At 55.3% G+C, this 26179-nt stretch overlaps 2 protein-coding genes across 2 annotated transcripts; one reads left to right on the forward strand and one right to left on the reverse strand.

Annotated features, from left to right (window-relative positions):
- The first annotated feature begins 18524 nt into the window (after positions 1–18524).
- LOC100216684 (putative Rhomboid family protein) lies at positions 18525–19908 on the forward strand. Its single transcript, NM_001143091.1, has one exon. The coding sequence runs from the start codon at positions 18829–18831 to the stop codon at positions 19654–19656; it is 828 nt and encodes a 275-aa protein (NP_001136563.1). The 5' UTR covers positions 18525–18828; the 3' UTR covers positions 19657–19908.
- A 1063-nt stretch (positions 19909–20971) lies between these two features.
- On the reverse strand, positions 20972–25092 carry LOC100273288 (calreticulin-3). The gene is made up of 14 exons (NM_001147729.1): positions 24896–25092; positions 24427–24534; positions 24101–24293; positions 23282–23540; positions 23134–23190; positions 23003–23050; positions 22781–22867; positions 22643–22700; positions 22484–22551; positions 22271–22366; positions 22136–22192; positions 21925–21984; positions 21519–21548; positions 20972–21391 (listed from the first exon to the last, which is right to left on the reverse strand). The coding sequence occupies exons 1-14, from the start codon at positions 25008–25010 to the stop codon at positions 21380–21382; spliced, it is 1248 nt and encodes a 415-aa protein (NP_001141201.1). The 5' UTR covers positions 25011–25092; the 3' UTR covers positions 20972–21379.
- Between the last annotated feature and the right edge of the window lie 1087 nt (positions 25093–26179).

The raw sequence follows: 26179 nt of genomic DNA on the forward strand, positions 1-26179 counted from the left end.
TCTTATTGTGTTCAAAAGGGGGTGAAAGTAGTATTTTCAAAATCAATATCTTAAAACCCTCTTGAACACTAAGAGGAGAATTTCATTAAGGGGGAGTTTTGTTTAGTCAAAGGAAAAGCATTTGAAACAGGGGGAGAAAATTTCAAATCTTGAAAATGCTTCTCAAAATCTTATTCATTTATCCTTTGACTGTTTTGCAAAACACTTTGAAAAGAATTTCCAAAAGAGTTTGCAAAAACAAAACAATTGGTGCAAGCATGGTCTAAAACATTAAAGGTAAATTGGTCTAATTCCAAGTAACCTTTGCACTTACCTTATGCAAACTAGTTCAATTCTGCACTTATATATTTGCTTTGGTTTGTGTTGGCATCAATCACCAAAAAGGGGGAGATTGAAAGGGAAATAGGCTCAAACCTTTTCCTAAATGATTTTGGTGGTTGAATTGCCCAACACAAATAATTGGACTAACTAGTTTGCTCTAGATTATATGCTCTACAGGTGCCAAAGGTTCATCTACAACTATACTAAATCGACTGTCCGGAATACCGTAGATTATTCCGGACAGGAGAAGCTTTTTTGGAAAAACAGACTATGCGCGGACCGTCCGGGCCCTTGCGGCGGACAGTCCGTGACACCGAGTTGACTTCGACCAGGAACTACAAATCAGGAACAGTCCGACTAAACCGCGGACCGTCCAGCTACAACGCGCGGACCGTCCGACTATAATTCACGGACAGTCCGCACGTGAAGACCTGGTTCAGCCCGAAGGTGACAAGTTGAGCAAAAGGAATTATAGAGCTGGCGCGGACCGTCCGCGTGGTGTCACCGAGGCAGATAGCCGTTGATCTAACCGTTGATCTGTCAGAAGTATCCGTTGAAGATGTCAGAATCGACCGTTGGAGGGTCGCGGACCGTCCGGGCCCTAGCCGCGGACCGTCCGCCAGTGCAATTTCTGGCAGATGCGCCCCAACGGCTATATGGGTGGTTGAGGGCTATAAATACCACCCCAACCGGCCACTTCAAGGTGTGGGAGCCCAAGCAACATTCCAAGTCATCTAGTTGACATACTCAAGCCCTCCCAACCACATATATTCATTGATCCATCCTATACACAAGATTGAGACCACTACAACCAACACAAGTGCCACAAAAGAGAGAGCAAGCAAAAGAGAGCTACTCATTTGAGTTTAGCACTAGTGCCTTGTGAGATTCATCGAGAGATAGTGTGTGCTTCATCTTTGTGTTCATTTGCGCGTGGAGTTTTGACTCCCATTGAACTTCCTCCAAAGTTTTGGAGGCTTGTAAAAGCTAGCAAGAGACACCAAAGATTGTGGTGGTCCTTGTGGGATCAAGAGTGATCCTTGAGAAGAAGAAGAGTTCACCGATCCTTGTGTGATCGGGGGAGAGAGGGAAAGGGTTGAAAAAGACCCGTCCTTAAGTGGACTCCTCAACGGGGACTAGGCCTTCGAGGGCCGAACCTCGGTAAAACAAATCACCCGTGTCCATTGTGTTTATTGCTTGTGATTTGTTTGTTTTCCCTTGCTCTAAGTTTTCTTGCACCTTTATTTGCTAATTTCATTTGGTGTTGCTTCAAGTTAAATTCCCATTTAGTAAAGCAACACGTTGCAAGAAAGAACTTGTCCTAGTGCTCTTCTCATCTAAGGCGTCTTGCTTTGTTATTCTATAACTTACTAGTTGTATCGATTTATCACTCCCGCATTATTTAGCAATACTCTTTTCAAGCAAGAACTTAGTTTCTATTCTCCGATATTTGTATATCTTGTTCTAACCACTAATCAAGGGATCTAGTTGGGGGATAAAGTTTTAATTTTCAGGTTTCGCCTATTCACCCCCCCTCTAGGCGACTTTCAGCGTTTCCTCAAACATGTCGGCGTTTCGAGACAGGGGGGTCCCTAAGCCGACGAGTGAGTGTGCTGCGTGCCCCAGCCCAGATGGGTCGAGCGCGTGGGCGAGCGCGAAGGGGGGAGAGGCGAGGTGGCCGGAGCCGAGCGTGAGAGAGGTGGAAGTCCCGCGGCCTTCGTGTTCGTCCCGCGCCCAGGTCGGGTGCGCTTGCAGTAGGGGGGTTACAAGCGTCCACGCGGGTGAGGGAAGCGAGCGGCCCCAAGAGAGCGCCTGTCCCGTCCTCGGTCCCGCGCGGCCAACCTTCTCTAAGAAGGCCCTGGTCCTCCCTTTTATAGTCGTAAGGAGAGGATCCAGGTGTACAATGGGGGGTGTAGCAGAGTGCTACGTGTCTAGCGGAGCGTGAGCTAGCGCCCTAGGTACATGCCAATGTGGCAGCCGGAGAGGTCTTGGCACCTTGCTGGCGTGATGTCGTGGCTGTCGGAGGTGCGACGGAGCCTGGCGGAGGGACAGCTGTTGGAGCGGTCGAGTCCTTGCTGACGTCGCCCTGCTTCCGTAAGAGAGCTGGGGGCCGTCGTCGTCACAGAGCTTGTGGAGCGCCATCATTGCCCATCCGGCGAAGCTGGCCGGATGGGACGCCGGTCTCGTTCTCTGTGACCCGAGTCGATTCGGGGTAGGACGATGATGGCGCTCCCTGTTGACGTGGCGGGTCTGTGCCCTAGGCAGGGTGACGTGGGGGCTCCTCCGAAGCCGAGGTTGAGTCTGTCTTCTGTTGCCGAGGCCGAGTTCGAGCCATGGGGTTGGGCGAGGCGGAGGTCGTTCGGCCGAGGCCAGGGCGGAGTCCGAGCCCTGGGGTCGGGCGAGGCGGAGTTTCGTCGTCTTCCGGGTCTTAGCCCGAGTCCGAGCCCTGGGGTCGGGCGGAGCGGAGTTCGCCGTCTTCCGGGTCTTAGCCTGAGTCCGAGCCCTGGGGTCGGGCGGAGCGGAGTTCGCCGTCTTCCGGGTCTTAGCCCGAGTCCGAGCCCTGGGGTCGGGCGGAGCGGAGTTCGCCGTCTTCCGGGTCTTAGCCTGAGTCCGAGCCCTGGGGTCGGGCGGAGCGGAGTTCGCCGTCTTCCGGGTCTTAGCCCGAGTCCGAGCCCTGGGGTCGGGCGGAGCGGAGTTCGCCGTCTTCCGGGTCTTAGCCCGAGTCCGAGCCCTGGGGTCGGGCGGAGCGGAGTTCGCCGTGGCGCCTTTGGCAAGGCCTGACTGCCTGTCAGATTCACTCTGTCGAGTGCCACCGCAGTCGGAGTGGCGCAGGCGGCGCTGTCCTTCTGTCAGACTGGTCAGTGGAGCGGTGGAGTGACGGTGGTCACTTCGACTCTGCCGGGGGGCGCGTGTCAGGATAAAGGTGTCAGGCCACCTTTGCGTTAAATGCTCCTGCAATTTGGTCAGTCGGTGCGGCGATTTAGTCAGGGTTGCTTCTGAGCGAAGCCAAGGCCTCGGGCGAGCCGGTGATGCGTCCGCCGTAAAAAGGGGGGCCTCGGGCGAGACGGAAGTCTCTCGAGGTCGGCTGCCCTTGGCCGAGGCTAGGCTCGGGTGAAGCGTGATCGAGTCACTCGTGTGGACTGATCCCTGACTTAATCGTACCCATCAGGCCTTTGCAGCTTTATGCTGATGGGGGTTACCAGCTGAGAATTAGGCGTCTTGAGGGTACCCCTAATTATGGTCCCCGACAGTAGCCCCCGAGCCTCGAAGGGAGTGTTAGCACTCGCTTGGAGGCTTTCGTCGCACTTTTTTGCAAGGGGACCAGCCTTTCTCGGTTGCATTTTGTTCCGGTGGGTGCGCGCGAGCGCACCCGCCGGGTGTAGCCCCCGAGGCCTCGGAGGAGTGGTTACACTCCTTCGAGGTCTTAATACTTTGCGTAATGCTTCGGCTGGTCTGGTCGTTCCCTCATGCGAACTGGCCGTAGCCCGGGTGCACGGTCGGGGCCCAAGCTCTCGGGCTGGTATGTTGACGCTGTCAACGGTTTGGCCGGAGCCGGTTTTTGCGAGAGCAGCCCCCGAGCCTCTGCACAGGGCGAGAGGACGATCAGAGACAGACTCGACTTTTTACATACGCCCCTACGTCGCCTTTCCGCAAGGAGGAGGGGGGGAGTGCGCCATGTTACCCTCGATGGGCACCGAACATGGTGTCTCCGGTGAGCTGCAAGCGGGTAATCCGAGTGGACGTCCGTGCCCCGTTCGTTGGGGGTCGGCTAGGGGCCCGGAGGCACGCCCAAAAGTACCTGCGGGTGATTTGCCGGACCCGGTCCCCTGGCGACGGGGTCCGAGGGCTCGATGCCTCCCTCCGATGGGATTCCGTTACAAGATCGTTCCCGCTGGTCTCGGAAATGTCCTAGGGTACCTCGGGAGCGCAGCCCGAGCCTCGGTTATGTATCGAACTTACCCCTGGTCATCCCTCGCTCGGTGTCTGAGGCGACTGTGAACCCTTCGGGGGCCAGCCTTCGAACCCCTGATCAGTAATGGGCGCGGAGCCCGAGTAGCCTGAGGCGGCCATGGAACCCTTCGGGGGGCTGGCCTTCGAACCCCTGACCAGTAGTGGGTGTCAGGCCCACGCGATCTGAGGCGACTGTTGAACCCTTCGGAGGGCCAGTCTTCGAACCCCTGATCAGTAGGGGGGGGCTCGGAGCCCGGTTCCTTCGCGGAGAAGGATCCTTTTCGGGGTATCCCCCTTTCCCGGTCCCTGTTGCAAGAGATAGAGAAAGAGGAAAAAGGAAAAGGATACGAAATCGAACGACGTGGCGTACCTTTTCTGACGCGGTTATTACGGCGAAGGTGAAGCGTCGCGCGCTCCTCCCGTCAGAGGCGCCGCCCGTCCCGCCGTGGAGTTAATGCGACGGGGCGAGTGGTTGGCGGGGCGGCCGTTGCGCGTGCGCGATCCGTTCGAGGAACGGGTCACGGGTGCGCCGTCTTCACGCCGTGGGAGGAGGCTCTCTTGCTGTCCCAGGATGAGACGCGAGCCTGGCTGACGACGTGACTGCTGCGCCCGCCCGCCTGCCACCGCCATTACTGCCGGCCCACTTTCGGTTGCTTTGACCAACGCGCCAGGCTGGCGTTGCTGGATCGCCTCGAGTCGCGGCATAGGCTCCGCAACCGAAGAGGCGCGACGGTGGCGCAAGTGGCGGTGCGGTTGCTTGCATGCAGCGACTGGCGCGCCGGTTGCTTGACGCGTGGGCCTGGGCTTCCAAGCTGGCGTGTCAGAAGTCGGAGAAGCGCGTCCACCTGGCGCGGTTGCATGCCGCCTGCATGGCTGCCCGCCCCTTCCGCCCGTTGGTCTGGGCAAAAATGGGGGGTCGCTTGTAACCGCTGGACGGTCGTGCGCACCACGCGCGGCGGTTTGGCTTCTTCTGCCCTGAGCCGGTTTGCATGACATGCGGGACCCAGCCCCCGAGTCGCAGGGGAGGGCCTTGGAGCGTGTTGGAGAAGACTCAGCCCGCGGCGTCTGGGGGCGCACGTAGGGAGAGTTGCCTTTAAAAGGAGGGAGACTCCTTTCAGAAGGCAACCATGTCTTCTTCCTCCCTTATGCGTCGTGTCTTTCTATCTTCCAAGCCCCCGGGTGGGGGGTATCCGCCGCCTTTCCGCCTCCTCGTTGGAGGAACGCAACTCCATGGGAGCTGGTACCTCTCAGCCATCGTTCGGCTTCAAGGATTTTCATCAGCCTGCCCGGCCGCACCCCTACGCCGGCGATCACCCAGGATGGTGACCACCAGTTTCTGGGTGGGGAAGAGCAAGCCGGGCTGCGATCTTGGTCCCACCCTCAGCTTCAAGGATGTTCATCATCCTCGCTGAGGTGGGGGCCACGCTGAGCCGGCGCCCTACCTCCCGCGCGGGTCCGCGGGTCACCCTTTTCTGCGGCGTTCGGGGGTGGAGGCGCTCGCTGGCCCTGCGGACGGCGCGGACTTAGACAACGTGGGGCTGATCGACGGCGGGCGTCGTCACCTCCAGCGTGTCGGAGTCGTCGGCCGGGCTTCCGGCGGCCCCTCCTGCCGGAGGGCGACCGCCGCGCCGCGTGCACGGGAGGACCACCCACGATGCCGCGCGCTGTTAGGGCAGCGTTCGTGTTCTGGGGTGGTCCTGCTTTTGCACTGGGACGGCGCCCTCGCGCAGAGGCCGGCGCCCCACTCGTCCGGGAGGATTTGAGTGGGGATCTGCCGAAGGGCTGGTGTCCCCTGCCATCGGCGCCGAGGCGGAAGCGGCTCGAGAAGTCCTCGTCGCCGACGGGATCACCGCCACCACCCGCGCCCCGGGCCATCGCGCCGGCGTACTTGTCCTCGCCCCTCGAGCGTCGGCGGGGGCGAGGGCAAGATCGCAGCAACGCCGGTCCACTGTCGCCGTAGTCAGAACGGGCGGCGGCGAGCCGCTCGTCAGTCTTCTGTTGCTCCGCAGGCCTTCCCCATGGAGTGGGGTCGTTCGTACCTGCGGAGGGGGGAACCGGAGTTCCGTTCGTAACGGCACTTCGAATGCCAGTGTTTTTTGTTCATTGTGGCTGTCGAGGCCTGAACATGTATGTAATTTCGGCACGGAGCCGTGTTCTTTCCTCATTTTCGAGCGCTAAGTCTCGTCTGTTGAATATCTGAACCGCTTTACCGAGCATGAGTCGCCCCGTGTCAAGGTGAAGAGTGAGGTATCTGTATCCCGGAGGCGTAGGAATCCCTCGGCCCGATCGGCCTTGTTGTCTGGGGCTCCTCTAGCTTAGTTAAAGAGACCCTTCGGCCGCCCTTCGATGAGCCGAGGCCAGGGGTAGCGATATCAGTATGAACAGAGGCAGAGTTGGCTCGAGAATGGGAACCTGGTTGGCCGGAGCCTAGCCGTGTTGTCCGTCAGCGGAGCCGACGCCAAAGTCGATCAGCCGAGGCCTCGGGTCGGGCTGGCGCCCTTGGAAGCCGGTCGGCCGAGGCCCCAGGGGTAACCGGCCGAGCCGCCTGCTCGGGCCGGATTCCCGGAGGAATCCCTGGACCGCGTCGCCGTCCGAGGCTGGGTCGGACTCTGCTGAAGACGTCGTCGATGCCGAGGGTGCTACGGCTCCCTTCAGCGTGAAGACCCGAGCCTGCAGGATCAGATCGTCTTGTAGCGTGTGCCTTCTGCGGCCGCCGAGGCCAAAAAACACACCCTCGTCGTGCTTGCGAAGCTGCGTCTTTTTTTTCTCTTGTTTCGAGCATCTGGACTCTGTCGGTAACAGGGATGTTTGTGTGAGCGAGAGTTGCTTCTCGCGGAAGGGACGAGTGAGGTATCCGTATCCCAGAGGCGTGGGAATCCCTCGGCTCGGTCGGCCTTGCCGCTTACGCGTACTTTCATCCGTCCATGAGGCCCTGTCCCCGACTTAGTCGAGAAAGCTTGAAGGACTGCTTCGGCAGGAGAGCTTCCGAACGTGAAGACTTGTTCGGTCCACGGAGTCGCTTTATCCGAGCGCGAGTTACTTCTCGCAGAAGGTGATGAGTGAGGTATCCGTATCCCGGAGGCGTAGGAGTCCCTCGGCTCGGTCAGCCTTGGATGCTTACGTGTACTCCGTCGTTTCCAGGATCCGCTTTCCGAAGTAGTCAAGAAGCACGAAAGTAATCCTGCTGAAAAGAGATCCTTTTTCGAGGAAAAATTCGACGCAAAGGGGGTCTCCCCCCTTTTAGCCCCCGAGGGAGGGTCGGGCTTTGCCGAGGCTAGGCCGACCCTTCCTTGACGACTAAACTTTGCATAGGTGCGAGGTATATGAACAACTTGGAAACATCTTAAGGGTAGAAGCGACGTAGCTGTTTGATGTTCCAAGCGTTGCCGTAGATCTCGCCTTGATTGTTGGCCAGCTTGTATGTTCCGGGCTTCAGAACTTTGGCGATGACGAATGGCCCTTCCCAGGGGGGCGTGAGCTTGTGCCTCCCTCGGGCGTCTTGCCGCAGCCGAAGCACCAGATCGCCCACCTGGAGGTCTCGGGACCGGACCCCTCGGGCGTGGTAGCGTCGCAGGGACTGCTGGTACCGCGCCGAGTGTAGTAAGGCCCTGTCCCGAGCCTCCTCCAGCTGGTCCAGCGATTCTTCTCGGCTAGCTTGGTTGCTTTGATCGGCGTAGGCCCTCGTCCTCGGGGAGCCGTATTCCAGGTCAGTGGGCAAGATAGCTTCAGCCCCGTAGACCAGGAAAAACGGCGTGAAACCCGTGGCACGACTCGGCGTCGTCCTTAGGCTCCAGACCACCGAGGGGAGTTCCTTCATCCACCGCTTGCCGAACTTGTTGAGGTCGTTGTAGATCCGAGGCTTGAGCCCTTGTAGAATCATGCCGTTGGCACGCTCCACTTGCCCATTCGACATGGGATGAGCCACGGCGGCCCAGTCCACCCGGATATGGTGATCCTCGCAAAAATCCAAGAATTTTTTGCCGGTGAACTGGGTGTCGTTGTCGGTGATGATGGAGTTCGGGACCCCGAAGCGATGGATGATGTTGGTGAAGAACGCCACCGCCTGCTCGGACCTGATGCTGTTCAGAGGTCGGACCTCGATCCACTTGGAGAATTTGTCGATGGCGACCAGCAGGTGCGTGTAGCCCCCGGGCGCCTTCTGCAAGGGACCGACGAGGTCCAGACCCCATACAGCGAAGGGCCAGGTGATGGGTATTGTCTGCAGAGCCTGAGCGGGCAGGTGGGTCTGCTTTGCATAGAATTGGCACCCTTCGCAGGTGCGGACAATTCTAGTGGCGTCACCCACCGCCGTTGGCCAGTAGAAGCCTTGCCGGAAAGCATTCCCGACAAGGGCTCGGGGCGCTGCGTGATGGCCGCAAGCCCCCGAGTGTATTTCTTGCAGCAGTTCCCGACCTTCGGCGATGGAGATGCATCGCTGGAGGATGCCCGAGGGGCTGCGATGGTAGAGCTCTTCTTCATCGCCCAGCAAGACGAACGACTTGGCGCGTCGCGCTACCCGCCGAGCCTCGACTTGGTCGGGGGGTAGCTCGCCTCGACGGAGATATTGCAGGTACGGGGCCTGCCAATCTCGATCAGGCGTGGCCCCGCTCTGCTCTTCCTCGACGTTCAGTGCCTCGCCCTCGGGGGCCGAGGGTACCTCGGGCTGTGCCGAGGGTGCCTCGGGCTGAGCTGAGGGTACCTCGGGCTCGGGCGCGTCGTCGATCTTGACAGAGGGTTGATGCAGATCCCGGGAGAAGACGTCTGGGGGGACCGTCGTTCGCTCCGAGGCTATTTTAGCCAGCTCGTCTGCGGTTTCGTTGTAGCGCCGAGCGATGTGGTTGAGCTCGAGCCCGAAGAACTTGTCTTCCAGGCGCCGAACCTCGTCGCAGTAGGCCTCCATCTTCGGGTCGCGGCAGTGGGAGTTCTTCATAACTTGGTCGATGACGAGCTGCGAATCACAGCGGGCGTCGAGGCGTCTGACCCCTAGCTCGATGGCGATCCGCAACCCGTTGACCAGAGCTTCGTACTCGGCCACATTGTTGGACGCCGGGAAATGGAGGCGCAGCACGTAGCGCAAGTGCTTTCCGAGGGGCGAGATGAAGAGCAGGCCCGCGCCGGCTCCTGTCTTCATCAGCGACCCGTCGAAAAACATGGTCCAGAGCTCCGGTTGGATCGGAACCGTCGGCAACTGGGTGTCAACCCATTCGGCCACGAAGTCCGCCAACACCTGGGACTTGATGGCCTTCCGAGGGGCGAACGAGATCGTTTCTCCCATGATTTCCACCGCCCACTTTGCGATCCTGCCCGAGGCCTCTCGGCACTGGATGATCTCCCCCAGGGGGAAGGATGACACCACAGTTACCGGATGAGACTCGAAGTAGTGTCGTAGCTTCCGCCTTGTCAGGATCACAGCATACAACAGCTTTTGAACTTGTGGGTAGCGGAGCTTGGTCTCGGACAGCACTTCGCTGACGAAGTAGACCGGCCTCTGAACGGGCAATGCATGCCCTTCCTCTTGCCTCTCGACCACAATCGCGGCGCTAACCACCTGAGTGGTCGCGGCGACGTAGACCAAGAGGGCTTCTCCATCCGCCGGGGGCACCAAGACAGGCGCCTTTGTAAGGAGCGCCTTCAGGTTCCCGAGGGCTTCCTCGGCCTCAGGGGTCCAAGCGAAACACTCGGCCTTCCTTAAGAGGCGGTACAGAGGCAGACCTCTTTCGCCGAGGCGTGAGATGAAGCGGCTCAGGGCCGCGAGGCATCCCATGACCCTCTGTACACCTTTTAAGTCCTTGATGGGTCCCATGCTGGTGATGGCCGCGATCTTCTCCGGGTTGGCTTCAATGCCTCGCTCGGAGACGATGAACCCCAGGAGCATGCCTCGGGGCACCCCGAAGACACACTTCTCGGGATTGAGCTTGACTCCTTTCGCCTTGAGACATCGGAATGTCACTTCAAGGTCGGAGAGGAGGTCGGAAGCCTTCCTTGTCTTGACTACGATGTCATCGACGTAGGCCTCGACTGTGCGACCGATGTGTTCGCCGAACACATGGTTCATGCACCGCTGGTACGTCACGCCCGCATTCCTCAAACCGAACGGCATGGTGACGTAGCAGTACATGCCGAACGGCGTGATGAAAGAAGTCGCGAGCTGGTCGGACTCTTTCATCCGGATCTGGTGATACCCTGAGTAGGCATCGAGGAAGGACAGGGTTTCGCACCCAGCGGTGGAATCCACGATTTGATCGATGCGAGGCAGAGGGAAGGGAACCTTCGGACATGCTTTGTTGAGACCAGTGTAGTCCACACACATCCGCCATTTCCCCCCTTTCTTCCTCACAAGCACAGGGTTGGCAAGCCATTCGGGATGGAATACCTCTTTGATGAACCCTGCTGCCATTAGCTTGTGGATCTCTTCGCCAATCACTCTGCGCTTCTCCTCGTCGAATCGGCGCAGAGGCTGCCTGACGGGTCGGGCTCTGGCCCGAATATCCAGCGAGTGCTCGGCGACATCCCTCGGTATGCCGGGCATGTCCGAGGGACTCCACGCAAAGACGTCGGCGTTTGCGCGGAGAAAGTCGACGAGCACTGCTTCCTATTTGGGGTCGAGCCTGGAACCGATCCGGATCTGCTTGGTGGTGTCGCCACTGGGGTCCAGAGGGACGGCCTTAACCATCTCTGCTGGCTCGAAGTTGCCGGCATGGCGCTTCACGTCTAGCACCTCCTTGGAGAGGTTCTCCAGGTCGGCGATGAGGGCCTCGGACTCGGCGAGGGCCTCGGCGTACTCCACGCACTCCACGTCGCATTCGAACGCGTGTTTGTACGTGGGGCCGACGGTGATGACCCCGTTGGGGCCCGGCATCTTGAGCTTCAGGTAGGTGTAGTTGGGGACGGCCATGAACTTCGCGTAGCACGGCCTCCCTAGTACGGTGTGGTAGGTTCCTCGGAACCCGACCACCTCGAACGTCAGGGTCTCCCTTCGGAAGTTGGAGGGCGTCCCGAAGCAGACGGGGAGGTCGAGCCGCCCGAGGGGCTGGACGCGCTTCCCAGGGATGATCCCGTGGAAGGGCGCAGCGCCTGCCCGGACGGAGGACAGATCGACGCGCAGGAGCTTGAGGGTCTCGGCGTAGATGATGTTGAGGCAGCTGCCCCCATCCATCAGGACCTTGGTGAGCCTGACATTGCCGACAACGGGGTCGACGACGAGCGGGTATTTCCCCGGGCTCGGCACATGGTCGGGGTGGTCGGCCTGGTCGAAGGTGATGGGCTTGTCGGACCAGTCTAGGTAGACTGGCGCCGCCACCTTCACCGAGCAGACCTCCCGGCGCTCTTGCTTGCGATGCCGAGCCGAGGCATTCGCCGCATGCCCTCCATAGATCATGAAGCAGTCGCGGACCTCGGGGAACTCTCCTGCTTGGTGATCTTCGTTCTTGTCGTCGTCGCGGGCCCTGCCACCCTCGGCGGGTGGCCCGGCCCTGTGGAAGTGACGCCGAAGCATAACGCACTCCTCGAGGGTGTGCTTGACGGGCCCCTGATGGTAGGGGCACGGCTCCTTGAGCATCTTGTCGAAGAGGTTTGCACCTCCGGGGGGCTTCCGAGGGTTCTTGTACTCGGCGGCGGCGACAAGGTCCGCGTCAGCGGCGTCGCGTTTCGATTGCGACTTCTTCTTGCCTTTCTTCTTGGCGCCGCGCGGAGCAGACGCCTCGGGAGCCTCTTCCGATGGGCGGCCCTGGGGCTGCTTGTCCTTTCGGAAGATAGCCTCGACCGCCTCCTAGCCAGAGGCGAACTTGGTGGCGATGTCCATCAGCTCGCTCGCCCTGGTGGGGGTCTTGCGACCCAGCTTGCTCACCAGGTCGCGGCAAGTGGTGCCGGCGAGGAACGCGCCGATGACATCCGAGTCGGTGATGTTGGGCAGCTCAGTGCGCTGCTTCGAGAATCGCCGGATGTAGTCCCGGAGCGACTCCCCCGGCTGTTGCCGGCAGCTTCGAAGGTCCCAGGAATTCCCGGGGCGCACGTATGTGCCCTGGAAATTGCCAGCGAAGGCTTGGACCAAGTCGTCCCAGTTGGAGATCTGCCCCGGAGGCAGGTGCTCCAACCAGGCGCGAGCAGTGTCGGAGAGGAACAGGGGGAGGTTACGGATGATGAGGTTGTCGTCGTCCGTCCCACCCAGTTGGCAGGCAAGGCGGTAGTCCGCGAGCCACAGTTCCGGTCTCGTTTCCCCCGAGTACTTCATGATAGTAGTCGGGGGTCGGAACCTGGTCGGGAATGGCGCCCGTCGGATGGCCCGACTGAAGGCCTGCGGACCGGGTGGTTCGGGCAAGGGACTCCGATCCTCCCCGCTGTCGTAGCGCCCCCCACGCCTGGGGTGGTAGCCTCGGCGCACCCTTTCGTCGAGGTGGGCCCGTCGGTCGCGTCGATGGCGCTCGTTGCCGAGGTGGCCCGGGGCCGCAGGCGCGGTGTTGCGCGTGCGCCCGGTGTAGACCGAGGCTTCCCGCATGAATCGGGAAGTCGCGGCATGAAGTTCCGAGGGATATCCCTGCCTTCGGGAGGCAGTGCTCTCGGCCCGTCGGGCCGCAGCGCCTTCCAGGAGATTCTTGAGCTCTCCCTGGATTCGCCGACCCTCGGTGGTTGATGGCTCCGGCATCGCGCGGAGGAGCATCGCTGCGGCTGCCAGGTTCTGACCAACCCCGCTGGATGCGGGCGGCGGCCTGACCCTGGCATCGTTGGCGACGCGGTGCTGGAGACCTTGGGGCAGGTGACGTATTTCTCCGGCCAGGGGTTGGCCCGCCCATGCCTGCCCGACGTCCCGACGGATCGGCTCAAGCGCTCCTGTTTCCTCGTTGAGCCCGGCCTGCGCCTCGCGGACTTGCTCGAGTTGTGGGTCGTAACCCCCCGCCGGAGCGGGGACCACAGCTAGCTCCCGTGGGATGTCGGCGCAAGGCACCGGCCTAGGAAGATCACCGTCCTCCGGCATGCCGAGATGGTTGCCTTCGGAGGGATCCCCTAGCTCGATGTGGAAACATTCGCGGCTTGGGCCGCAGCTCTCGTCGCCAAGGCTGCGGCTTCCGTCGGAACAGTCGGATAGGCAGTAGTCACATGCGGTCATGAAGTCCCGCATGGCACTGGGGTTGCCAAGTCCGGAGAAATCCCAACAGATGCTGGGACCGTCATCTTCCTTGGACCCAGAGGGCCCGTAGGTCGAGACGTCCGTCAGTCGGTCCCAAGGCGACCGCATACGAAACCCCAGTGGGGTTGCACTCGCCTCAATGAGAGCGCCCGCCAAAGCGAGGTCGTTTGGCGGGTTGAGGCCGAGTCGAAATGACGTAAGATGGGAGTTAGTCGGTACCTTTTGGTCGACGAGGAGCGACGTAGTCACATCGGGGACTGGTTGCACCGTCATCTCAGGTACGAGGGCGACGTCCTGCAGGCTTTCCGCGAGCGCGCCGGCGTCGTCTTCTTGCTCGGGGTCAGTGTGTCGCGGGGGGACGGCGCTTGCCTTCGTCTTGAACGCGAGGTCGACGTCCGGCGTGCCTTCCGTCGGGGCGTCGGGGGCGTCGATTCGCTCGACGGCCAACGAAGCGCGGCCTCCCGCTTGGCCTTGATGGCCCCGCCTCCTCCTCCGTTGGCGGGGGAGAGAACGGAGCGAGCTCGAATGTTGTTCTTCCACCACGCGAGGAAGATGTCGTCGATTCCGCCGCCGGCGGGCGGGTTGTCGGCCGCCATTGTCGTTGTCGCGCGGCGGTGGAAGAAGTATCATGTCGTAGCTGCCGTCGAAGGACATGAACTCAAGAGTCCCGAAACGAAGCACCGCCCCGGGCCGGAGAGGTTGCTGGAGACTGCTCATCTGGAGCTTGACGGGGAGCTGTTCGTCAGCACGCAGCAGGCCCCTACCTGGCGCGCCAACTGTCGGCGTTTCGAGACAGGGGGGGTCCCTAAGCCGACGAGTGAGTGTGCTGCGTGCCCCAGCCCAGATGGGTCGAGCGCGTGGGCGAGCGCGAAGGGGGGAGAGGCGAGGTGGCCGGAGCCGAGCGTGAGAGAGGTGGAAGTCCCGCGGCCTTCGTGTTCGTCCCGCGCCCAGGTCGGGTGCGCTTGCAGTAGGGGGGTTACAAGCGTCCACGCGGGTGAGGGAAGCGAGCGGCCCCAAGAGAGCGCCTGTCCTAGGGATGGCAATGGGCACAGATTACCCGCGTGCCCGCGGGCACAAACCCTATAGGGTGCGGGTTTGGGTTTGGGTTTATACCCGCGGGTAAGGGTATGGGTTTAAATTTGTACCCAATGGGTTTATCTTCGCGGGTATAAAATGTTTGAACCCGTGCACGTATACCCGCCAACCCGATATATATATATGTGCTGAAAACCCTAGCTTGTCTCAGCAAACCCTACACCCGTTCCTCGTCGTGGCGGCCGCCCCTATCCCTAATTTCCTATCCCCATTCGGTCCAGCTGCTCCACCGGCCACCGCTCCAGCTGCTCCATCGCTCGTTCGCTCTAGCTGCTCACCGGCCACCGCTCGGGCGCTTGGCCGCTCCAGGCCCCTGGCGGTCCAGGACTCCAGGCGTCCAGCACTCCAACTCCAGGCCCCAGGCGGTCCAGCTCCAGCTCAAGCTGCTCCACCGCTCGGGCGCTGGCCGCTCCAGCAGTCAGCACGACAGTGCCGCACTGCCCCTGTCCCACGCGGCCACACCCAGGAGGCCAGGTCGCCAGCCATCCAGACATCCAGGCTCAAGTTGCGGCCACTCCAAGCTCCAAGCACCAAGGTATTATTTATCTGTTTGTGCTCAGCAACTAGAGTCAGTAATCAGTAATCAGGAGGTAATATTTCTACGAGATGCTTTAAAGTTCTATACCCGATGTTGTAGTATGTACGCCATGGTGACTGGGATTAATCACAATGTTCTGCCATCATTGTTTTCTGTATTGTTCTATAATCTATACTACTAGCTCTGAAGTGATTTAGCCATTCTAACCAAAAGAGAGGATATATGGCAGTCACTGGACATTTTATTGATGACACATGGACACTTAGAAGCTGCATTTTGAGGTGAATAACTAAATCTGCTTGCTGCTTGTATTCTATATGAACTAAAATGGTGCATTTTTTGTAGGTTTGTGTATGTGCCATGTCCCCATACTGGTGAGGCTATTTGTGATGCACTAGTGGTAGGGTTCTAAGTGAGCATCGGAGCCGTCTCACACCACAAATGTTAGAAGCTTTGATGTGCACTCAAAGTTGGTTTCGTCATGCTCTTAAAGGTAAACATATGTGCCTTGTTAATAGTCTAAGTGAATCAATTTTCTATATACTAATATGTATTTTGTTTTACAATATAGGTGAAGATAATGTGGATGTTAATAGCTTTTGGTCATGTCTTGAAGACATTGAAGAGGAAATGAAGGAGGATCCTTGTATCGCCTCGGATGATTAGTTTAAACTTAAATTTGTGGTTGTTATCCTATAACTTGTTTGACATTTATTATTGCTATGAACTGATGTCTTGGAAGTTGTAAACTATATATGTATGGAACTGGTGCTGTTGTATGTTTGTTGTATGGGACTATTTGGAAATTGTTTGTGTTTGAAATTATTACTTGTTGTACATCAAAGCTTTGTTATCCTATAACTTGTTTGACATTTGTTGTATGGCCACGCGGGTTTGTTCGCGGGTCTGGTGCACCCGCGGGGTGTGATGTGGGTCTATTGCGCCCGCGGGCGCACCCGCGGGTTTATAAAACCCGCGGGTGACGGGTACGGATGTTATACAGTACCCGACGCGGGTTACGGGCACGGGTGCGGGTTTGCTATTTGCTGGCGGGTATGGGTTTATAAAACCAATGCCCGCGGGTTTTGTACCCGTTGCCATCCCTAGCCTGTCCCGTCCTCGGTCCCGCGCGGCCAACCTTCTCTAAGAAGGCCCTGGTCCTCCCTTTTATAGTCGTAAGGAGAGGATCCAGGTGTACAATGGGGGGTGTAGCAGAGTGCTACGTGTCTAGCGGAGGGAGAGCTAGCGCCCTAGGTACATGCCAATGTGGCAGCCGGAGAGGTCTTGGCACCTTGCTGGCGTGATGTCGTGGCTGTCGGAGGTGCGACGGAGCCTGGCGGAGGGACAGCTGTTGGAGCGGTCGAGTCCTTGCTGACGTCGCCCTGCTTCCGTAAGAGAGCTGGGGGCCGCCGTCGTCACAGAGCTTGTGGAGCGCCATCATTGCCCATCCGGCGGAGCTGGGCGGATGGGACGCCGGTCTCGTTCTCTGTGACCCGAGTCGATTCGGGGTAGGACGATGATGGCGCTCCCTGTTGACGTGGCGGGTCTGTGCCCTAGGCAGGGTGACGTGGGGGCTCCTCCGAAGCCGAGGTTGAGTCTGTCTTCTGTTGCCGAGGCCGAGTCCGAGCCATGGGGTTGGGCGAGGCGGAGGTCGTTCGGCCGAGGCCAGGGCGGAGTCCGAGCCCTGGGGTCGGGCGAGGCGGAGTTTCGTCGTCTTCCGGGTCTTAGCCCGAGTCCGAGCCCTGGGGTCGGGCGGAGCGGAGTTCGCCGTCTTCCGGGTCTTAGCCCGAGTCCGAGCCCTGGGGTCGGGCGGAGCGGAGTTCGCCGTCTTCCGGGTCTTAGCCCGAGTCCGAGCCCTGGGGTCGGGCGGAGCGGAGTTCGCCGTCTTCCGGGTCTTAGCCCGAGTCCGAGCCCTGGGGTCGGGCGGAGCGGAGTTCGCCGTCTTCCGGGTCTTAGCCCGAGTCCGAGCCCTGGGGTCGGGCGGAGCGGAGTTCGCCGTGGCGCCTTTGGCAAGGCCTGACTGCCTGTCAGATTCACTCTGTCGAGTGGCACCGCAGTCGGAGTGGCGCAGGCGGCGCTGTCCTTCTGTCAGACTGGTCAGTGGAGCGGTGGAGTGACGGTGGTCACTTCGGCTCTGCCGGGGGGCGCGTGTCAGGATAAAGGTGTCAGGCCACCTTTGCGTTCAATGCTCCTGCAATTTGGTCAGTCGGTGCGGCGATTTAGTCAGGGTTGCTTCTGAGCGAAGCCAAGGCCTCGGGCGAGCCGGTGATGCGTCCGCCGTAAAAAGGGGGGCCTCGGGCGAGACGGAAGTCTCTCGAGGTCGGCTGCCCTTGGCCGAGGCTAGGCTCGGGTGAAGCGTGATCGAGTCACTCGTGTGGACTGATCCCTGACTTAATCGTACCCATCAGGCCTTTGCAGCTTTATGCTGATGGGAGTTACCAGCTGAGAATTAGGCGTCTTGAGGGTACCCCTAATTATGGTCCCCGACAAGTACCATCCTAGTATGTGGCAAGATGCCTAAGAGAACCGATGTAATCACATCGAGTTAGTTGCTTTTGGTTTGCTCAGCTCCACCAAAAGGCAAGGGGGCATATGTTGAGCACCGTTTTGAGCCTGGCCGGACCGTCCGCGGTCCGGACAGTCCGCGCCTGTGGGCCGGACGGTCCGCGCATGCGCAGAACAGTTTAGGGTTCCGAGTTTTGTGCTATGTTTGTTGGTTAGGTTTGCGGAATTAGCTCGGAATCCAGTCGTGTAAAGGGTCCAACCCCCCTCCTCTATAAAAAGAGAGGTCTACGACCGATTTGTAATGATCTATCGAATCAATACAACTTTTATTCGCATTTATTTCCAGTACAATTAGGAGTAGTTCTAGTCTAGTTCTAGTTTAGCCTCTCGATCCCCCAAATTCTTCGCCTCTCTTCGACTCTACGCCGATTAGAGGAGTCTAGGTCGGCCGGCCCGAGCCTAGACAACCCCTAGGATCTCTCCTCCCCGACGGGGTCCCTCCCGGGAGCGAGATCCAGGCGCCGCCGACGATCTTCCGCCGCCCCTGCGTACGCGCGGACCGTCCGGCCCCAGGGCGCGGACCGTCCGGCCGTCAGGCAGGAGCCCTAGCCTTGCATCAGGCCGCGGACCGTCCGGCCCCTGCGCGCGGACCGTCCGCCCCTGTGCAGAGAGCACCGCCGCGCCTCTCACCAGGCCGCGGACCGTCCGGCCCCTGCGCGCGGACCATCCGCCCCTGTGCAGAGGGCACCGCCACGGTTCTTATTGAGTGTTTGGCGCTCCAAAAAGGCGTCAACATGTTCATAAGATGCTAGTGTTGCTAATGGGTGAACATGAAGTCAAATATGAGTTCAAAAACAATGCAATCAACTTTACAAGTGAGTTCAAAAGCAATGTTGCAGTTTAGTCCTTCACTAATTGGACCCCCGCCTCCCTCGGTCCCTTCCGAAGCAAAGGATCAGATGCCCAAAATTCCCGGCTCGAAGACTGCAGGCATCGGACGCGCCCCCCGCCGAGAAGCTACTCGAATCCCCTCCAAAATTCGGAGGCGAGAGCCACTGATCTATCGCAAAACCCATCAAATTACACAATTCAAATCAGCCAACCCCACCTACAGCCACCAATTCGTGCGCATCAAGTCTAGCCCCCTACCCCTTCGCAATCAGTGAACCCCCAATCCACACACAGCCTGCGAATCGCTGGATCAAAATTTGGTCTCGGACTCTCGATCCACCATTCCCCGAGGAAGGAGATCTCAGTCAACCGAATAAGTCTCGGGAAGCTCTGTGTTGGAAACATGGGGAAACCGCTGATCTACGAGATACTGGAGAAGCCGGCGAGCAGCAGCGTCATCGGCATCTGCTCTCTGATCTGGTGGCTCATCCAGAAGCGGGGCATCGGGTACGCGGACGTCGGGCTGAGCTACGAGGCCGCGGTGGACAGCGGGCAGTACTGGCGGGTCATCACCTCCGCCTTCTCGCACGTCAGCGTGGTCCACCTGGTGTTCAACATGAGCGCGCTGTGGAGCCTCGGCGCCGTCGAGCAGCTGGGCCAGATCGGGCTCGGCGTCGAGTACTACCTGCACTACACGCTCGTCCTCGTCGTGCTGTCCGGGCTACTGGTCCTCGGGTTCTACCACGTGATGATCCAGAGGTTCAAGGTGGAGTACTTCAGGAGGGTCACCGCGGTCGGGTACTCGTGCGTCGTGTTTGGCTGGATGACAATCCTGGCCGCCAAGCAACCGTCGTCCAAGCTGAACATCTTCGGGGTTCTCTCACTGCCCATCAGCTTCGCGCCGTTCGAGTCGCTGATATTCACATCCATCATGGTGCCACAGGCCAGTTTCATTGGCCACCTGTCCGGGATAATTGTTGGGTACTCGATTGCCTGGGGTCTGGTCCATGGGATGAACAACTACTGGGCAGTCACCATGCTTGGCTGGACTGCACTTGTGTTTGTCTTGAGCTTGAAGCGCACAGGGTCTATGGAGCTGAGTTTTATTGAGATCGAGCCAGTGACGGACCCCTCGCTGCCTTCTGTTGGTGTGGTAGCCACCAGAAATGGTAGAAGTAGAACTCTGCAAATGGATGCCTTGTCTGGAAGAAGAGTTGCAGACATTGTATAACACGCAGAGAGGAAATGTTTGAGGAATCCTGAGTTTTTGTTCTGAAAACTGTATCATGTCGACACAATGATACGTATTGGGTTTGGAATTCTGGTGTCGCTGATGTCTTTGGTCATTGCTGGTGTAAAGGAATTCTTCGTCTTGGCCTTCCAGATGCATGTTCATTTTGAATAGAAATGAATTCTTTGCGCTAGTTGCCTAGTTACCATGTAATGTAAAGAGATTTTTTTTCCAGTTTAACTGGATTCCTTCAGTGCTGCCCTCTTCATGCATGCTTTTATGTGCTAATACCAAGCTAGAAAACCAAGTGCAGGGTGTAGCTTGCCGTTGAGGAATTGCAGCCACAACTGCAACAGCAAGGTGTTCCAAACAGTATCAATGCTTTTTGCTACATGCCTAGAGATGGCAACGGGTACAAACCCGCTGGGTTTTGCTATCCCAAACCCGTACCCGCGAAAAATATTTACACCCATTAAAAAACTCATACCCGTGACGGGTTTGAAATTTTGCCCAAACCCGTACCCATCGGGTTAGCGGGTACCCACGGGTTACCCGCGGGTTTTATCTCCAATATACTTATTTTTTTTATAATCAATAAGTATCGTAATGATTAATGAGATCATGGTCTAAAATTTATGTAATGAACAACGAGTTCATGATTTGGTATAAAAAATATTAGTAGAGAGAATTAAATACAAATAATAAGTTGTATAATCAAGTTACCTTGCACTAAGTTATACATCCACCACATATAACGCTAGTAATAACTATAATAGTAAGCAAGCAACACACTCACCAACTACTTATTACATTCACTATTTGATAAAAAATAGGAAGTAAATAGGTAGATAACAAGTTTGTTGTTCGTTTATAAAATAAAATGACAATATACACTAGGTTTGATCGGGTTTAAAAAACCCACGGGTTCACGGGTTTGGGTACTATAGGAACAAACCCGTACCCGTGAACCCGTCGGGTATACATTTATGCCCATTAACAAACCCATGGGTATGAAAATTGACCCAAACCCGTACCCTAATGGGGTAAAAACCCATCGGGTTTCGGGTACCCATTGCCATCTCTATACATGCCGTAGGTTGCACGAACTGATATGTTCATGCACTGTTGGCGTCATCAATCATTTAGGTCTAATACAATTACATATGTTTTACTTAAAAACAGCAACTCGGGCTCTAGTGCACAATAGAAAGAGGGTGTTAGAAAGTGTAGGAGCCAAGTTGCTGAAACCTGTGTGTTCATTTATGCAAGGTGATGACAGAGATAGACCAATTGCATCGTATCCTTTTTGAAGATTACAGAAGTATATATATGAAGATTAAAATTAAAGTGTTCCTCATATGTCAGCTACAACACTTTGTAACTTGGTATGCAGTAATTTTTGGGTAACTTACATTATTCATGCAAAGACAATGTTTTGAGATTACAAAGCTAGCACATGGCCGGCACCGTTGTACAGACACAAACTACAGTCTCTCGTCCCCTCTATTTCAGTACCAGAGCCAAGTTTTCGCTGGAATGCCCTGCAGATCTTCGGTTGTCCATTACATATCAAATCCTGTAGTTCAATAATTTGTTGGCGCATAGCAAGAAACACTTCAGGTTGTTCTGACCAGGCGAATCAATTATTATTATTGAAAAGCACCCACAATGTCCGAAGCAACTTCCAGCTTATGCTTTTGAGGAATGCAATATTTGGGGACTTTTATAGCTCATCCTGAACATGGAATCAATAACAGCAAATAAGCCACTTATTATAATCAAGTTAGGAAGTTCATAAAGATAGAAGCTGCAACTATTTCGCTGGAAAGCAAAGCAAAGCTACATTCTGGTTTCTAACTTACATGGTAGTCGTCCCAGTGATCTCTGTAGTGCTGTAAGCATATAAAAGGAAGGAGAGTTAGTGTACCATGCATGTCTGTATTTAGAATCTGTCAATGCATTACATTGTAGGCAATGATATGTGCCTCTAGCACAAGAGCGCGACATAAATCAACACGTAAATGCAAACCTCTAGCACCACAAATGTAAAAAAACATCACACCACAGCCAAGAATATTATACTTCTATGTTTGGCTAGTATAGCGTATTTGTATTTTTTTCTTTCTGTAATATATGCCATAAAACATTCAAGGTATGGTTATATTTTGAAAGAAAAACTAAGGAACCATGACTAAGATTTTATAAATAGGATCTTTGTGGAAAACACAAAAGGTGTGTGAGCTATGTGGCAGGATAAAGAAAATATACTTTTTTATGACGCCTGTGTATTCGATGCCGGCCACCATCGTCCTTTGCCTTTTGACCTTCCTGTACACAAACAGTTTAGCAATTATCATTAGCCTCTTTAACAGCTTTTGCTTATTCTTTTGACTCAAGAATCTTAAATGATGATCAACATAGAAATAACTAGATCCAACTGAATATGGATAATTCATAAATCATAATGCTCCATTCTTACCCTATCCTCCCTAGCTTTCCTCTCCTTTTCAGCTTCTTCAAAAGCTTCCTTTTCAGCCTGCAAGAATGGAGAAAATTAAAATAGTGTTCCCAGGAGAAGCCCAGTTCCATTTGGTAAATTTTCATCTGCAATTACCTCCCTATTTGCACCCCAAGTTTCCTCAACAACCTTTCTTGCATACTCAGGGTCATCACAAATCAGAATGTTGTCGAAAACTGAACCAGCTTTTACCTGCATATGTTTGAGATATAAGTCTACACGGTGCTTACATCGGTCAAGAAGGCAGCAGTAAGCTAAAATTATGCCAAAGAAATCCTTTTTGAAAGCAAAATACTATATATTTACTACCTGCCAAACTTCAATTCCAATATACTTCAAAGGCTTCAGCACATAAAGATCTGGATCATCCTCAAACTCTGCAAAAATAATACAGTTGACAGCGCCTGATCTTTAAAGCTTAAGTGTGGTTTCATTCAAAATCAGCAGTTAGGATTTTTATTTGCTTACCTGGATTATCGATCCATGGGGTCTTCCATTTACCCTTGTAGTTAGGATTTTTAATTCTCTGCAAGCAGGTGCAAGTGAAAATTGGGCTATATAATTAAATGAAATCGCAAGGAGTGATCACCAAACAATAATTCAGACCTTGCGTTTCCAAGGTCCCTTGTATGCTGGATTTGATACCATTCTGGGCTTCCATATTCCATCCTCATCTTCATCCCATGTGTCAGGCTGGTTTAGAATGAAAACTGTCAAGTATTTGTCATATTATGTTGTTTCTATCTAGGACAAATTCTTTGCATGAGTGTTCCTTGCATGCGACTACATGGATTATTTTATGTTTGACTGATGTTAGAACTTGCATACCTTTTTGTCCTTCGGATCAGGAATCTGTTTTGGGATAGAATCATAGCCCTGGTCAACATCAATGATATGTTATACACTTATAGAAAAGTCCGACAATGCATCATTCAGAAAAGAATTGTGGAATCACAAACCTCTGGCTTAACTTCATCAGGATCTTCAATATATTCTCTGTCATCCCAATCCTTAGGCTGCAACAAATATGTATGTCAGATAATATCAGTTTATCACGCTGTAAAGTATAGGCACAATGTAGCTCTAACATAAAAAACAATAACCAACCCTTTTGGCGTGAACATCCTTAATTTTACGAGGAGGGAGAATATCCCAATCAGTGTACATGCTCCCAGATTCTCTTTCACGGTTATCAACAAGCAGGCTATAAGATGCATCAGGCCTAAGAATGAAAGTATACACGTGTGTTAACTTGTCCGTCTCACATTCTAGATCTTTTTTGATGGGATAGTTCTGCCCCTGGTAAGAGAGTATAAGATGGAGCTTCTTTGTTTGAGTACCACATATATCTGGTCCAAACATCAAGCTGCACAATAAAAAGTTGTCGAAGTTAGTATGCATCATTCAGCAACACACATGAATAACTGCATAAAAGTAGAGGATGCAATTCATACAGACACCACCACATTCAGAAGCAGCAATAGGATTATTTATGTGCAAGCCATTATGTCTATGTGGACTTCTAACTGTAGAGAGACAACAAAAACACCTCACAGCCTTAGGGTTGAGTTACCTTTCATATGTAGCTAGAAATGGTTTGTGGTACAAGTCAAGGGTGTACAAACATATACGTCTAATATTTAAACATAACCAAACTGTGGAAGGTAGTGACACTTGAGGTTATTATTCAACAATGAGAACAAGCAAATCACAGAGACAACTTTGAAACAATGCAGCTTCGAAGAAGTGGAAAAATTCATGGGGGCAAATGCTAGTAAGAGCTTGTTCGGTTATTTTTAATCCATACGGATTGGAGGGGATTGATACGGATAGGGAGAGATTTTGCCTTGCTAGGGATTAAAACCCCTCAATCCTCCTCAATCCATATGGATTGGGGTAGAACCGAACAAACCCTAAAAAATTTACCTGTACGGAGTGTCCCCACTAAATTTTTTCTGGTTGACATAACCGGACATAAGCTTAATATAGCCACCGCCACATTCAATATCCTGCTCAAACTTAATGGAGTACTGGACCACAAGCGTCCGGTTCTTGTTACTGAATTCCGGGAACTTGGCTGAGATAGCAAAATGTCTGGCATCTATTGTTGTTTGTATTCCTGGTGTTCCACAGAATCAAATGGCATGCATGAGTTAAAGTTCCTGGGACTAAGCCGCAGCGCATGCATCGGATGCTCTGCGATCAACATCTATCATCAGTTGAGGCAGGAGTGACATGGATGAGAAGTAAACCTTTGTCATCAGGATCTGCAGAGTATCTCCCCGCTGTGTGCTTGAACCTTCCTGCTTTCCCTTCACTCCTTTTCCAGTCGGATTCCACCCACCGAGTCTCCCAACCATCTGGGCATTGGAACACAGGATCTCAGTAACATAGTAAAAGGCCTCTAATTAGAACAGCGATGGATCTATAAGTGTGAGTGTGGTCCCAACTAATTTAGTAATTCATGGCTTGCAGAAATAGCAAGCTCACGTCTCAGCTCAGCATGAGCGGTTGAGGCACCCACCAGGTTCAGGAGGCAACCTTGGCAGCCTCACTATATCAGTCGAGGTCACCTAACAATTTGTTGTCAACGTGCCCTTCACGTAGTACAACCACGGAAGCAGGGCGGAAGCATAGTTTGCCAAGGACAGCAACGGCTGGGGCACTGTGACAATACTCGGAAATCTAAGGGGGCGGCGAAGAAAAGTAGCGCGCAGTTACCTTCGAAGCGCTCCTCGAAGACGACCTCGCCGGAAGCGAGGAGCAGCAGCGACGAGAGGGCGAGGAGGCGGTGGAACACGCCGCCGCCGCCGCCGCCGCGGCGGCCAGTGCCCATCGCCGGAGCGGAAGGAGGAAGAGCGGGGCGCCGGGGAAGGAGGCAGGGAGGGGGGAGCTTCGCTGCCGGAGCGTGCAAGTTGTTGGACTGAGGGAATATTTGTAGCGCGCGCGGGGAATAACATGCACATAGAAGTAGGGCATATTCACAACAATGCCACTCGGGCAGTCGAGCTCTTTCAAGGCATGAAACCAGGTCATGGATTTTTTAGCTGGTGGCAGTTTTTTTTGAGGTGAATTCTTGAAGCCTCGAGGGCATTTCAGGCTGGCCGTAGGAGGAGCGAGCGAGTGGAAGTGTGGAGCAGAGCAGCAGACCAGACTACCACTGGTCTGGTCGACTGGTCGTCCGGCCTCCGAATGGCCGGCGTCGGGCCGGCTGGTGGTGGGTCGCCGCGACCTGTCCAAGTCAACGGTCGCGGCTCCAAAAACGTCGCTGCATCCTGCAAGGGATGTGGATGTGGGGCCGGGGGCCACGGATGCCATGCCCGCAACGCGCGTCCAAAAAGAGCGCGGGACAGCAGTCGTCAGTCCATGCCGCATGAAATGGGAAAGCCTGCCCACCGCATCACCCAATCGCAGCGTAGTAAATCACCAGTACGTCCAGTAGGAAGCCGCCACGTCGCCCATACCTACGTGTCTTTTGTGGGCTCTTCCAGCTGACTATGTAGTCGTTGCCACGCTGGGTCTATCGCGACGCGTGTGTCCAGGGGCTAATTAATGGCTTCGTGCGTCTCGACCAACCTCGACGTGTCAAATGGATTTATAATTTAGAACGGAGGAAGTAGCGGAAGTAGAGAGTACGTACGCGTGCTTATATATATTGTTGGTGATTCGATCTACTGAAGCAATATCCAATCTCCATGGTCATTTGCCCATATATTTCCTAGATCAAAGCAAAGCGGAGGTCATGTGAAGCTAGATCGTGCCCTTGCACACTCTCCAGCCATCTACACTTCTCACGGACAATTTAAGGCTTAGTTTGGATACTTTAGGATTAGAGTGTTTTGGAGGGATTGGAGAGGGTATAAATCCCCAATAGATCAAATACTCTCTCAATACATCTCAATCCACTCCAATCCACCTCATTACTAGAGTATCCAAACTAGGCCTAAAGGATTTGCAAATCCAGCCTTTAACATACTGATAGGAAACGATTTTTATGTGCGTGTG

This window comes from Zea mays, chromosome 8 (assembly GCF_902167145.1).
Source record: "Zea mays cultivar B73 chromosome 8, Zm-B73-REFERENCE-NAM-5.0, whole genome shotgun sequence".
NCBI classification, from domain to species: Eukaryota; Viridiplantae; Streptophyta; class Magnoliopsida; order Poales; family Poaceae; genus Zea; species Zea mays.

Bases quoted from the DNA above. Each gene is read 5' to 3' on its own strand.
- LOC100216684 (NM_001143091.1), top strand. From the start codon at position 18,829: ATGGGGAAACCGCTGATCTACGAGATACTGGAGAAGCCGGCGAGCAGC.
- LOC100273288 (NM_001147729.1), bottom strand. From the start codon at position 25,010: ATGGGCACTGGCCGCCGCGGCGGCGGCGGCGGCGGCGTGTTCCACCGC. The intron at 22,701-22,780 runs GTCTGAATTATT...ACCTGCTTGCAG, and splicing joins AGGGACCTTGGAAACGCAAG to AGAATTAAAAATCCTAACTA. The intron at 21,985-22,135 runs GTAAGAATGGAG...GTTTGTGTACAG, and splicing joins GGAAAGCTAGGGAGGATAGG to GAAGGTCAAAAGGCAAAGGA.